This window comes from Abramis brama, assembly GCF_963993115.1.
Source record: "Abramis brama genome assembly, chromosome: 13".
Lineage (NCBI taxonomy): Eukaryota > Metazoa > Chordata > Actinopteri > Cypriniformes > Leuciscidae > Abramis > Abramis brama.
Window position 1 is genome coordinate 38638680 of NC_139975.1, and position 13799 is coordinate 38652478.

Here is a 13799-nt window from a genome sequence, read left to right on the forward strand (position 1 = left end):
GCGTCTTCAGCGGTTCGGATTTAGGTACAGGCACTGCCAACACACATTTACAATCAACTTGTAAAAGTGCATGTACCATTATATGACCCCTTTAAGCAGTGAGTTTTACATCAAATCACATGTTAACAAATAAATGATATTAACAAATAAATCAGACAATGCACCAGCAATTTAGTGATATCCTCACAGTTGTGGTCTTGAGATATAATCCAGAGTCCTCTTAGTCTGAGACCGAGACAAGCCTGAGACTTTTAAAATCTGATCTTAACAACGGTCTCAAGTACTACAACACTAGTGTACAATGCTGTGATCTTTCAGTCAATATGTCTGTTGACATAAGGTCTAAATCTAATGTAGTGTTTTTATGAATGCCTTAAAACAACAGTAAAGCAAAGCAAAAACAACACATCTCAGGAGAATGCTGTTTTTTCATCAGACCAGGCAAGACTGAGAGAGAAATAGCAGAAGTAGGAGTATAAACGCTGTTCACTCCCCCACAGGAAACTACACACTCTCACACACACACACAGAAAAAACTGTCAGCGCGAGCCACACAGAAACAGAAAGTACAACAGTCGGGATAATACAATATTTAAATACAGGGGGGAAACTGTTTCAAAGGTTAAGTTTCTTCGTTCCTGAGAAGCTGGAGTGATGAAGATTGTCATTGGTGAGAAGCTGGAGTGATGAAGACATTGAGAAACAGGGAGTTGGTCTGCTGAAACGGTGTCTACTTTGAGTTGAGATCACGTCGTTCAGGGAGAACATTCAAGTTCACTTAACAAGGTAAGGTACTCTTCTTTACTGGGTGTAGATCATCATCAGCCATTATTACCTCCACAAGACTGATCTCCATCCTACATCTTTCACACACACTCATTCGCTGTCTTTCAGGACAATACTCTAGAAGCCAAGTTAAATCTGAAGACGTTAAATAATATTCGTACGATCTCTACTGCTAATGATAATATACATCTACAAAAAGATTAGTTTAAATAATATTTTTCAGTTGATTTAGCCAAATTTGTCACAATAATGGCTAATACAGAAATGAACTCAAATCTCAAATGAGATCTGATGATATTCTGGGAATCCGCCTCGATTGTTCACCTGAAACATACTAGATTTATTCTGTCCATTACTTTACAATGAACAGAGTCCAGGAAATGTATATTTCAGGAACAGTTCAACTGTGAATTTGCTCTTTCTCAGTGTAACTTTTACCCTGTTAACCTTTATGCCCTATCACATGGACAGCTATTGTTGTGAGCAGTGTGTTGAAATAGCTATTTTAATCCATTTTGTACCATTCCAACTATATCCAAAACTTAGGTTTAATTTTCCATAATGTCTAAGCATATTCATCATACACTAATCAGCACATTTAGATGTAATAGATCCAGCTGGTTTGGGTGTGTGTGTTTGTAGGATTTCAACAGTTTTTAACATTGTTATGCCATCTGAGAGAGTAACATCAATAATCAAGGCAATACTGTACAACAAGGTTCATTAGTTAACGTTAATTTATTAACTAACATGAACTAACCATGTGCAATACATTTGTTACAGTATTTATTGATCTTTGTTAATGTTAGTTGATAAAAATACAGCTGTTCATTGTTTGTTCATGTTAGTTCACAGTGCATTAAATAATGTTAACAATATTTTAATTATTAGTAAATGTTAAAATTAACATTAACAAAGCTTAATAAATGCTGTATAAGTGCAGTTCATTAGTTCATGCTAACTGATATAGTTAACTAGTGTTAACTAACAAACCTTATTGTAAAGTGTTATCATAATCAATAGCAGAAAATGGTGAATCGTGTGTTTAATGGAATATGCAGTGAAGTGGGATGTTTGTGTGAAGCATGCTTAGTGATCTAGTGGAGTGGTGTAGTGCACACGTACCAGTGTGGAAAGTCCCATAGAGAGATAAATGACGGTCTCATTCACACAGCACCCACAAGCCAGCACACACAGATCTCACGGAGGAAATAGGCTTTCTTAGTTATCATACTGAATAATTTCTGACCAAAAAAACTAAACAAAAGGAGCGTTTGCCCTCGGGGTGTTGTGCGAGTGTGCAGAGATCAGATGCAGAGATTTGCCTAATATTGAAATATGAAAAACAACACTGAAAACACACATACCTCTATAAACCCTTTGATCCAGGCGGTGAGGAATGCAAATGATGTGTTCATGTACGTGACACACAGTTGTTCGTGAATTTGAAAATGTTGCAAATGTCTCTAACCATCCACAACTTTTATCTGTATAATTCACAATGAATGTGCAATGACTAGTACAAATGGATTCATGTTTGTAAACAAATTATTTATTTAGTTTTAGTGTATCATAATTTGTGTAAGCAACAAGTAAGATGTGTATCCATTAGTGGATCAGGTGACGTGTGCGTTCTTTAACGTCTTTTCTAAATTTCATCCGGTTTGATTCATTTTTGCCATTTCAAACCCACACACATACAGCTATGAATGAATAAGCCCCAGTCCTTCATCTGCACATCTCTCTGAAGCGTTCAGCAATCTGCATCACTACACACAAGCTAATGTGACCAACACCCAGCTAGCAAAAAGTCGTCTATTAGACGTTGAATAGACATAAATCTTCAACGTCTAATTACGGTCCACTGAAGGTTGAAGATGAAAATTGAAAAGATGTCAAATTTGTCCAACTTTTCAACGCTGAAGACAGGTCGATCTTCAACGTTTACTCAATGCCTATTGACAACTGTAAATTCTCAAGTCACAACACATTAACATGCTAAATAACATTTTAGATTAACATTTGAATGAAACAAAGCTTTAAAGAGTTTAACCAACACAAAGATTTTCACATTCCAAAAGCAATCACAAAACTACAGTAGAAAAGGCTGACACGTTAGAACTATTTTAAAGGCACAATATGTATTTTTTTTGCTTTAAAAATATAAAAAATCACTATATCTATGTTATATATTTTATAAAGTTGTGTTTTTACATTATCCCGACAGTTCCAATTAACTTCTAAATCCAGAGAAATTAATATTTTAATTCGAAGACACGGACCGTGTCTTTATTTCCGTTATGTCGCAGTCAATGCCGTCATATCCGCGTTGTCCCTGGTTTCCGCTCGTGCTGCCATGGTAACCAGAGCTATGAACCAGAGCCCTCTGATAGTAACCAAGACGACAGACGTGGACCACTGTAGTTCGCAATGTCTATCTGTACGCTGTTGTTGTTTCGTTCAAACATTATGGACCATGGCAAGCAGACTTTGGATAAAAAAGGAGAACTAAAACGAGGATCAATATCAGCGCGGTGTTTTCGAGATGCCTAGAGCTCCCATAGACAGTATATAAACGAGAACTCCACGTCCGAGACTTCGACCGCTCCTACATGTACTTTATTAAACAGGTGAGCACATTTACATAAAACTAATCAATGTTATATAGTTCAACAATGATAAAATGTCAGAATATGATCTGTATGTTATTCTAATGCTGATCTAGCTTAACGTTACTGCTAACGTTAGTCTCATACAGACAAACTAACACATAAGTTACATTTCAACACATTCAAATGCAGTTTAGTGTGATAGTGTAATGTTAGACCAAGTGAAACAGCGCTGCGTTACCTCACAAGTTTAATTTGTCTAATAAACTGACCTGTGAGTAGTGATTCTGCGTGTAGTTCGGTAGAATGAAATGTCCATATTCCTTTTATATCCGCGGGACTCGCGTCGCGTGTGGAGCTGATAGCTGTCTCTTAGCAATCCCGAACTGCTTCATATCACAGTCATGATAAAAACATTGATGTATTCAGTCATCCATAAACATTATTAGATCGGTCGGCTTGACGTTGACGACAAGATCCATAATTCTTAGCAAATGTTGCGTCATCAAACTACGCCTTTGTTATTGTAAATAGGTTAGCGACCCCTAGTGGAGAAAAAATCCCATACTGTACGTTTAAAACAACTATTGACAACCAATTTAAGTCAACACAAAACACATATACAAGAACAAGATTAACATTTGAAAGTTCACTAAGTAAAGCTTTAAATAACTTTGATCAGAAAATTTACAATTAATTTTCACATGCAATTCTAAATTCCTTTGATTCCACTATAGTGTCTGCAAAATTCAGGATTACACACGTGCAGCGTTTTGTACAGATAGAGGCATAAAGATTTTATAAATGATGTGCATTGTTTTGGTGGTTTGCCTTTTGTCCTGTGGCCGTATTACAGAAGTACTTTAACTCTACATCTGTCTTATCTGACATTCAGTTCATATTTATTCATATTTTATCAAACCTGCATCAAAATATAAGACACAGAACAGAGGGTTACCGTTTGCCAAACAAATCTTTGACAAAAGCGTTAAGTAACCCAGAGCCATTTATCAGTACTTCATTCATTTGGCTTCTTTATATTTCTGTAAGTATTAGTGGTTCAGCTGAAACTCAGGATTTTACACAAATGATGATAATTTATTATTTTTAAAATGTGTGAAGATGTGTCTTTACTCTAAATAAAAAAATGCTGGGTCAAATATGGACAAACCAGACCGTTGGATTAACATTTGAATTAAAAAATGTAACCCAGTGGTTAGGTTTGTCCATATTTTACCAAAATGTGGGTTGAAACAACCCAGCATTTTTTAGAGTGTTTAATCTAGATTTATGGAGCCCCTGAAGGGACATGGTAGTAGAAAAAAAACTTGGATTGGAGAATAATATTTATATATATATATTTTTAGTTTATATCATTTATTTAACAGGGACGATGCTCAACATATGCTGTGATAGCTCATAGCTAGATAGCTCACTGGGCAGGATGATGTTACATAAAATTACAGCACTCCATTTAAACCCCTGTTGAGAAGAGGAAGAGTTGTTGTAGTCGAGCACATTTGTGAGTCAGCTCAAACTGTAGCATCCGTCTTTACACATGCAATAAAAAGTCACTCTGTGTGCATCTCACAACAGTTCCTATACAGCGATTTATAGATTACCATGACAGAATATGCTAATTGAAGATAGTTAACTCCACATAGGCAACATAAATTCATCAACTAACCATTCAGAGACGTCCTGTGGCATTCTACGTGTTGTCACTTATTCTTGAGACTCTCCATCTTTGTCTGACTCATCTATATATACATTCAGCAGTCTCACCTCAATCCATTGACAGTTTAGCACAGGGTTCACCAATCTCGGTCCTGGAGGGCCGCTGTCCTGCAGAGTTTAGCTCCAACCAGCTCCAACACACCTGTTTGAAAGTTTCTAGTATGCCTAGTGAGACCTTGATTAGCTGGTTCAGGTGTGTTTAATTGGGGTTGGAGCTAAACTCTGCAGGACAGCGGCCCTCCAGGGGTGAACGTGATTTCACCAAGTACCACATGTTCCTGGATCAACATCTTTGTTGATCCTGGAACAACTTTCCAATCAACCAATCAGATTTGAGGAACAAGTTTACAGTTTATGTCAATTTTAGGCTTAAAACCAGGGTGAGGTGCTTCAACATCAGTGTTATTCACCTGTCATTTCCCTCTGATTTTAGGGAAAAGTTTGGGTAGGGTTAGGTTTAGGGGTAGGGATAGGGTTAGGACAAAATTTTGGGGCAGGAATGTTAATCCAGGATCAACAAAATATGTTGATCTAGGAACATGTCTTACTTGGCAAAATCACGGTGACCGCCCTCCAGGACCGAGATTGGTGAACCCTGGTTTAACAGCATCCCCCCCACCACTCCTTCTCCAAACCTCTAATCCTAACCACTTATATACGGGGGGAGTACTCTGGGTTCGGGCCGACTCCGAGCTCGGACCCCTCCCCCCGGACAGCATGCCAGATACACATTAAACTTTACCCCCTCTAATTGTATGTAAGTGTGAACTCGTGAATATCACAATATCAAATCACACAAATTAATGATCACGTGATTGATTTTTCTTAAGCCATAATTTAAGTGCAGTTTTAAAAATACTAAATGCTGTACACTTTCTAATATGAGCAGGCACTGAATTCCATCTTTCTGCTGCTATAAATGGGAAAGCTGATTGTCCAAAGACAAGTTTTCTCAAATGAACAGTCGCCTCTAACAGATGCCCTGGTTTCCCAAGAACTGTCCTCACAGAAAGTCACACATTGTTTAAGAGGTGGTGGCACAAGATCATGGATTCATTTAAACATCAAACACATATATGCAAAAAAAAAAACAAAAAAAAACTGTCAACAATTTATATTTTTGATAATAATTGTAATAATGCAATGATGAAAGATCCTTGTTTTTTTTATCTAGAATTTGTACAGCTTGTTTATAAAGATTATATGATGGTTTTAATGTTGTTACACTTGCTTGAGTCCAGCTTGTAGCACAATAGGATAAATGTGAAAGAATCAATGTGTGCATAAAGAGTTTAATTGCTGCCAAACTGATGCCTAATAAAAACATGATGCCTTACACCTCTAGAAACCTTTTTTTGTGTTTCTTAAAATTTAAGTTTGGATATATAATCAAACCCAAGTATTTAAAATGCTCAACAATATTTATTGCTTCTCCTTTAAATAAAAATGTCTGGTTGATAATGTCTCATCAGTTCTTTTAATAGAAAAATACATTCCCACAGTTTTATTAATATTAAGAGTAAGACAAGAGTGCGTTAACCAGACAAGAGTGAGTTAACCAGTCTAAGCAGTAAGTTTGATAGCAGCTTGTTCTTTTGTTTTTCCATAGATAACCGTATCATCTGCGAACATCTGAAACTGGACCTCTGGAGTCTGGACATACCATAGGTAGATCTTTAATATATAAACTAAATAAAAATTGTTCCAAGAATCAATACCTGTGGGACTCCAATAGAGCAATCAAGAAATGATGAGCATAAATCATTAATTATTGTGCTTTGTTCCCTTAGATTTAGAAATGATTCCATCCATGTTACTGTATTAATAGAAAAATGTTTACTTTGAGAGAATTTATATAAAAGTACATTATGGCTGACAGTACTTTCTTAAAATCAAGCAAGACATCACCAACAACACCTCCTCTATCAAGATTGGATTTAATTTGTTCAACAAAGTAACAGTTTGCTGTCTCTGTAGTATAATGTACCCTAAATCCAAACTGCATAGTGTAACGGAGAGGCAGGGACGAAGTGGAGAGAGAATCCACATGCAAGCACTACTTTAATAACAATATGAACAGGTAATCCAGGGCAAACAAAGAAACTCAGGACAGGAAAATGATACAGCAAACAACGACCACAAACCACAAGAGAAACACAGGGGCAATTTATACACAGGCTAACAAGGTTACAAGGGGCTGTGGTTGATTGTCATAGGAACACAAGATGGTAACCAAGGGAACTAACAAGACACACCTGGAGACTAATCAACATGAACAACTACAAAACTTGCCACAAGACAGGAAATAACACAAGTTCTCACATAAGACAGGAACACAGGCTGAAATCGTGACACATAGATGTAGTGGAAAATAACTGATTACAAATTACTTTTTCAATTACCCTGGAAACCACTGGAAGAATACTGATAAGTCTATAATTGGTTACATTAGTAGAATCACCAGCCTTAAATATAGGTGCTATTACTGCAGACTTCCAGGCACTTGGGAAATAACACTGGTTTATTGACAAATTAGCCAGATGAGTAATTGGTGTGCTAAGAACATTTGTGTACTTTTTAACAAATACAGAATCACAGAAACATCTTTAGCTCTAGAACTCTTAACCTGACCCAAATATTTGATTATATTACTCGGATACTTCGGAAATATTAAGAGCAGACTTGTAATTTAATGATACAGTGTTATTATTTCTTGCTCTAAACCCTTGTGCTAAATCTTGAACTGTATCTATATATAAATTAAATAAATAAATACACTAGCAATTTAATGGTTATCTTGAATTAAATGTCCCTGAACTTGTAATTCAATATCTTTATCTCCTTTGTTACTATTTTTCTTTCTTTCGTACTCTATTGATATTCTCCCAGACTGGTCTACTATTCCCCCTCGTTTATAAGGTTGATGAAGAAATTAGACTTTGCTTTTCTCAATTCCTTTACAACTTTATTATGTAAACACTGAAATGTCCTTCTGTCATATGCTAACCCGGATTTGAGCGCTATTTTCAAGGCATGGTCCCTCGGTTTCATTAACTTCCATTGCTGTTTATTTAACCAAGGTCAGTTCTGTTTCTTTCTAGAGAATGTAACATTTTTACTGAATTCGCCTTTAACCTTATTAATTGTGGCCATTAGACACTCAGAATATTTTGTGTTCTCTCACAAAACCTGTTGTGAGCTCGGACAGACACGTCCTGTTTAATGTCCCGCTGGCAGTGTTTCAGACAGCTCTGTATGTTAATGGAGTGTTTCATATAAAGAAATGCAGTCAGTGCTTAACTCAAGGAGTTCAGTAAAGTTGGCAATATATATTCACAGATTCAAACTTCCCAGATCAATAACTCGTGAGCTAAACATTGTTAAAACACAAATGACACCAATTTACAATCATAGTCAGATGGTCAGGAGGGACCCTCTGTCCCAGGCAGAACTGTGGAAGCTGTGGGCTTGGCCTCTGAGGGAGCTCAACTCATAGATGCTGGTCTCTCAACTGAGGCTGTGGAGACCATTCTTCACTCCAGAGCTTCCTCCATGAGGAAACTGTATGCCTTAAAGTGGAGAGTGTTCACTTCTCGGTGCAGTGGTCGTCAGCTGGACCCAGTTAACTGCCCTGTTGGCAGTGACAGTCCTGCAAGAGCGATTTGCTGCAGGGTTAACACCGTCCACTTTAAAGGTCTACATGGCGGCCATAGCTGCTTACCACGTTCCTTTGGGTGGAATGTCTTTAAGGAGAGAGCCCTTAATAATGTTTCCTCTGTGGCACTTTGAGGCTGAGGCCTGCAGTACGCACTAGGGTACCGGCATGGGATCTGGGTGTGGTGCTCCAAGGCCTATCCCTGGATCCCTTTGAGCCTGTTGAGGAGGTTCCAGTCAAGTTTCTGACTCTCAAGACATTGTTCCTCCTAGCTATTACTTCTCTTAAAAGGATAGGAGATCCTTTTGACAAGATGACAAGCTTTGTCGGTTTCCCCTTAGTGCTTGGATTTTGCACTGGGCATGGTAAAGGCATTCCTTCACCCTAGACCGGGGTACATTCCTAAAGTTTCCACTAATGTGGCCAGATCTGTTGTACTGCAGGCCTTCTGTCCTCCTCCATTCCGGGATGCCAACCAGGAGAGAAATAATCTGCTTTGTCCAGTTAGGATACCCACGTCCACAGAGCTGCCCAGTGGCAAAGACCAGAGCAACTGTTTGTGTGTTTTGGATCTTCCAATAAAGGGTCCTCAGCATCTAAGCAGAGAATGAGCAAATGGATATTCGAGGCTATCTCTCTTGCCTACGAATCGGCCGGACTGCCTACGCCTTTGGCAGTACGGGCCCATTCGACTAGGAGTATGGCTGCCTCTAAGGCCTTAGTGTCAGGAGTTTCACTTCAAGAAGTTTGTGATACGACGGGCTGGTCCTCACCGCACACATCCGTGAGGTTTTACAGCCTAGACTTGGGCTCCACTCAATCGACTCAGTGTCTCGTTCCCTCTTCAGGGAACCGAGGTTACAGTCGCAATCGAGGCGTTTTCTATCGCTCATGTCAAGTCGATGATTACAAGTTAACTTTCTTGATTGTAGTTTGTGAATGGGAGGTAACTGCCCTAGAGTTAACTTCACCTCAAAAGGGATCCATCAAAAACAAATGTTTTTTCATTTTGTTTGGAGTTTGGAGTTCCTGAGGTTACTGGTTAGAATGAAATAAAATAATGTTCTTTTAAAATTACACAAGATTCTACTTGACTAATTCTTTTAAAGCTCCTTGAAGAGGAGAGATTGATGATTGAAGAGGATGATTTTTGTCAAACAGGTGTGACTCGAAAGTCGTAGATTCCTGACTGCTGCTTTATATGATAAAGGAACATTAAAAGCTCTGTGGTGAAGCTAGCTGAAAACATGTAAACCAGGGTTCACCAATCTTGGTCCTGGAGGGCCGCTGTCCTGCAGAGTTTAGCTCAAACCAGCTCCAACACACCTGTTTGAAAGTTTCTAGTATGCCTAGTGAGACCTTGATTATCTGGTTCAGGTGTGTTTAATTGGGGTTGGAGCTAAACTCTGCAGGACAGCGGCCCTCCAGGACTGAGATTGGTGAACCTTGATGTAAACCAAAAAAAAGCCATGCAGGACAATGTACTTAAATTGAAAAGAATTGTGCCACACACCAGTAATTATAATCAAACTGAAAGCCATGGAATGAAAGTTTAAAATTCCAAATGAATCAAATAGTATGGACTCAGAAAAGCCGTCAATGAACACACATATTACCTGATGCATAAATGCACGTCTTATTGCATGCACAAATTATAAAACATTAACACTAAAGAAAACGTTTTGTATGTCTCCATTTGTACGAATCTCTTCACATTGATTTAATTCTGAATTTTTTTAGACAGAAGAATTTCCGAATTTTGAGCAGAATTTGGTTGTGGACAGTAGGATACCTTTGCAACATTAGTGAAGTTCATGGATAACTGTGTGCATGTATTTGTTAATAATTTTGAGACTAACTTCATCCCACAGTTTTCCTTTTAATGTTAGACTATAGGAATGATTATTGTATCTAACTTGAGCCGTCTGCTGTCTTTCAGAACTGGACAACTCTCGAGTGTGTTGCATGTGGAAGTAACCATGTCAGAAGACTATTTCTGGGATGTATTAAATAAGCTCCTTTTGATAAGGTATTTGAGAGTTTACTGGATGCTGTTTCGGACTATTGGATGCTGAGAGTTGTCTAACAACGTGTGCCTTCCCAAAACTGCAGTGCCATGCCAAGCTGAACTCGATAAAAGATTGCAGATAAATGAGAGGAAAAGATGAGTGTCGACACATTCACTTGCACTACCGTGAACCAAACTGCAAACGATACATCACAAACTATCAGAGATTATCAGCATCACATTTATGCAGTCTTCTACACAGTGATTCTTGTTCCTGGACTGATTGGCAATGTTCTAGCACTCTGGGTGTTTTATGCCTACATAAAGGAGACAAAGAAGGCTGTGATATTCATGATCAATCTGGCTGTCGCTGATCTGCTGCAGGTGTTATCTCTACCTCTGCGCGTTTACTACTATTTGAACAATTCATGGCCTTTTGGTCATTTTGCTTGCATGGTCTGCTTCTATGTGAAGTACGTCAACATGTATGCCAGCATCTACTTCCTGGCCTGCATCAGTTTGAGACGCTGTCGCCTCATCATCCAGCCGCTGCGATACGACGGCACGAAGAGACGCCGGGACCGCAGCTGGTGTTTAGTCGGCTGGCTCATGGTGTGTTTAGGGTGTCTGCCGTTCCCTCTTCTACGAAGAAACCATGAGAATGTATATTGCTGCTTCTCTGAGCTACCGATGGTGCAACTCAGCAAAGAACTAGGAGTTTCCCTTTTGACCTTCGCAGAACTCATGGGTTTTCTTCTCCCGCTGGCTATAGTGATCATCTGCACGTGGCTGACCGCTGCGAGTCTGCGAGAGAAAACCTGCGTCCTGCAGGACACTGGGGAAAAGCACAAGGCCTTCAAGATGGTGTTGAGTTGTGCTGGTGTGTTCCTGGTCTGTTTTGTGCCCTATCACATAACTTTCCCTTTGGACTTTTTGACCAAATCCAACGGTAGCGTTAGTGATGATTTTAAGGTGGCAGTCCTCCATGTTCATCCGGTCACCTTGTGTTTAGCGAGTCTGAACTGCTGTCTGGACCCAGTGATGTACTACTTCACCACCGATGAGTTCAAGCGCCGTCTGTCCAGGCCAGAGATACAAGACAGCTTGCAGTTAAACATCAGAGGGTCTTGCTCCACAAATCGTGATGTCTGAGGTCTCCACCAGAGACGGCACAGGGACATCGCTCTTACATAAAGAAAAACACTTTCTGTTTGTACAACTGATGAACTCCAAACATCCTTGTTGAAAAATGTGAATTTTCGAACTGCAGAATATTTATGAAACTCAGCTGTGATTTTTATTGACATGAGCCATTAACATTTCAGAAATAATTCTTGTTCTGCTCTTGAAGTTCAGGGAATGGGGAAAAAATGCAATACAACTGTAACATTTGACATATTATAAAATATATTATTTTAATATATTTTAAAATGTATTATATTCTTATGATGACAAGCTGATTTGGTGTAACATTTCTTATGATCAGAGTTCATCATTTTTTGTAGAAACTGATAAAAACATTTTAGGATTCTTTGATAAATAGAACGTTTAAAAGAACATAATTTATTTGAAATGCATTTTGTGTGTGTGTGTGTAACATTGTAAAAGTTAGGGTTAGGCTTTACTATTACATTTGATCCCTTTAATGCATTCTTGCTGAATAAAAGTATAACTTTCAAATATTTTTACTGAGAGTCTAGTTAAAAAACTGCAGTACATAAACAATCAAGTCGATGATAAAAAATCTGTCGTTGTTTATGCCTACCTACGAGGGTAGGCATAAACAATACATACAATAGGTTCTACACTACCTATCAAGTCAATCCCTGAATATTGATTTAATTTCAAATCATTTTAACTAACAAGATCATGTTGATTCATATTAATTTAGAATATAGACAAACATTATATTATTGTAATTGTCTAGATTGGCAATTTGTTTAATCTGCCCTATATCAAACCATTCATCCAAGAACATGAATCTATCAATTTGCCACTTCAAAGTGACATCAAAAACCAACAAAACTGACTTTAAACTTAACAATCAACTGCTGGGTCATTATTTATTAGAACGAAAAACTACATGATGTTTCTCTGTCTCTGATCAGCAGTTTAAATCAGTTCTGCCTGTCACGACACTGTAAAAAAAAAAAAAAATGTTTTCATGATTTATCTCAACTTTTCCCTTTTTTGTCAGCCTATGTTAAAAAAAAATGGTTCAGATTACAATATTTGGAGTTTAAACTAATCTCTTTCTTTGTATCAACTAAATATTTTAGTTTAAATGAATTAAGGCAACCATGTTAGGCCACTTACTTTACACTTTCAAATGAAAATAACATTTTCTAAAGTGTGTCTTCACTTGAGGAAAACAGTAGTGTGATGAGGGGTGAACGCAGCAAAACCTTTACAGTGGATGGGAAACTGTCTTGTATTACATTATGTAAATTGCAATTATAATAAAAGAACTACAGATGCTGATCTCATAACAATCTATCGATAAACACACACCTTGCCCTCTGATGACGTAAAGGACGGGGATAAGCCAAAACCTGCTGCTGTTTTCATATGAGGTGTAAAGAGGACGAGGTGATCACGGATTCCTGTACAGATTACGAGCTAATCTAACTATTTTGGGGGGCTGAGTAGAAGAAGGGCCTCTAATGGCCCTGGTACTGGCAACATGTGACAAGTGTCGGTTTTGTGTGTGTCCCTTTACATGCAAATGAGCCGCTGCTCCGCCTCCGTCCAGAAGAGGGCGGAGCTTTTACAAGCGCTTCAGAAACTCCGGCAATAACAGAACAGGCCAATCTCACTCATCCAGAATCCCAGAATCACCAGCAGCGAGTGCAGCCTTACGGAGAGACTCAGGAAGAGCTTCTGAATGTTAGTGGACACATTTCTGTAGTTGTTGTGGAGTTACACTGATCATCTCATCATCATGTTTCACTTCTCCACAAGTGTCCACAGTTCCTGAGGTCTTTATAAGACAGCTGTGACATGT

General features: G+C 38.3%; 1 protein-coding gene across 2 annotated transcripts; it reads left to right on the top strand.

The window, feature by feature from the left end:
• Positions 1–522: 522 nt before the first annotated feature.
• gpr174 (G protein-coupled receptor 174) lies at positions 523–12479 on the top strand. 2 transcript variants are annotated; one of them, XM_084132661.1, is made up of 3 exons: positions 525–786; positions 6742–6800; positions 10727–12479. In XM_084132661.1, exon 3 carries the CDS (start codon positions 10952–10954, stop codon positions 11945–11947), a length of 996 nt encoding a protein of 331 aa, XP_083988787.1. In that variant the 5' UTR covers positions 525–786; positions 6742–6800; positions 10727–10951; the 3' UTR covers positions 11948–12479. The 2 variants fall into 2 exon arrangements, with proteins under 2 accessions (XP_083988786.1, XP_083988787.1); XM_084132660.1 differs by lacking the exon at positions 6742–6800 and having other exon boundaries at positions 523–786.
• Positions 12480–13799: the final 1320 nt, after the last annotated feature.

Coding starts and splice junctions, on each gene's coding strand:
- gpr174 (XM_084132660.1), top strand. CDS start 10,952: ATGAGTGTCGACACATTCACTTGCACTACCGTGAACCAAACTGCAAAC.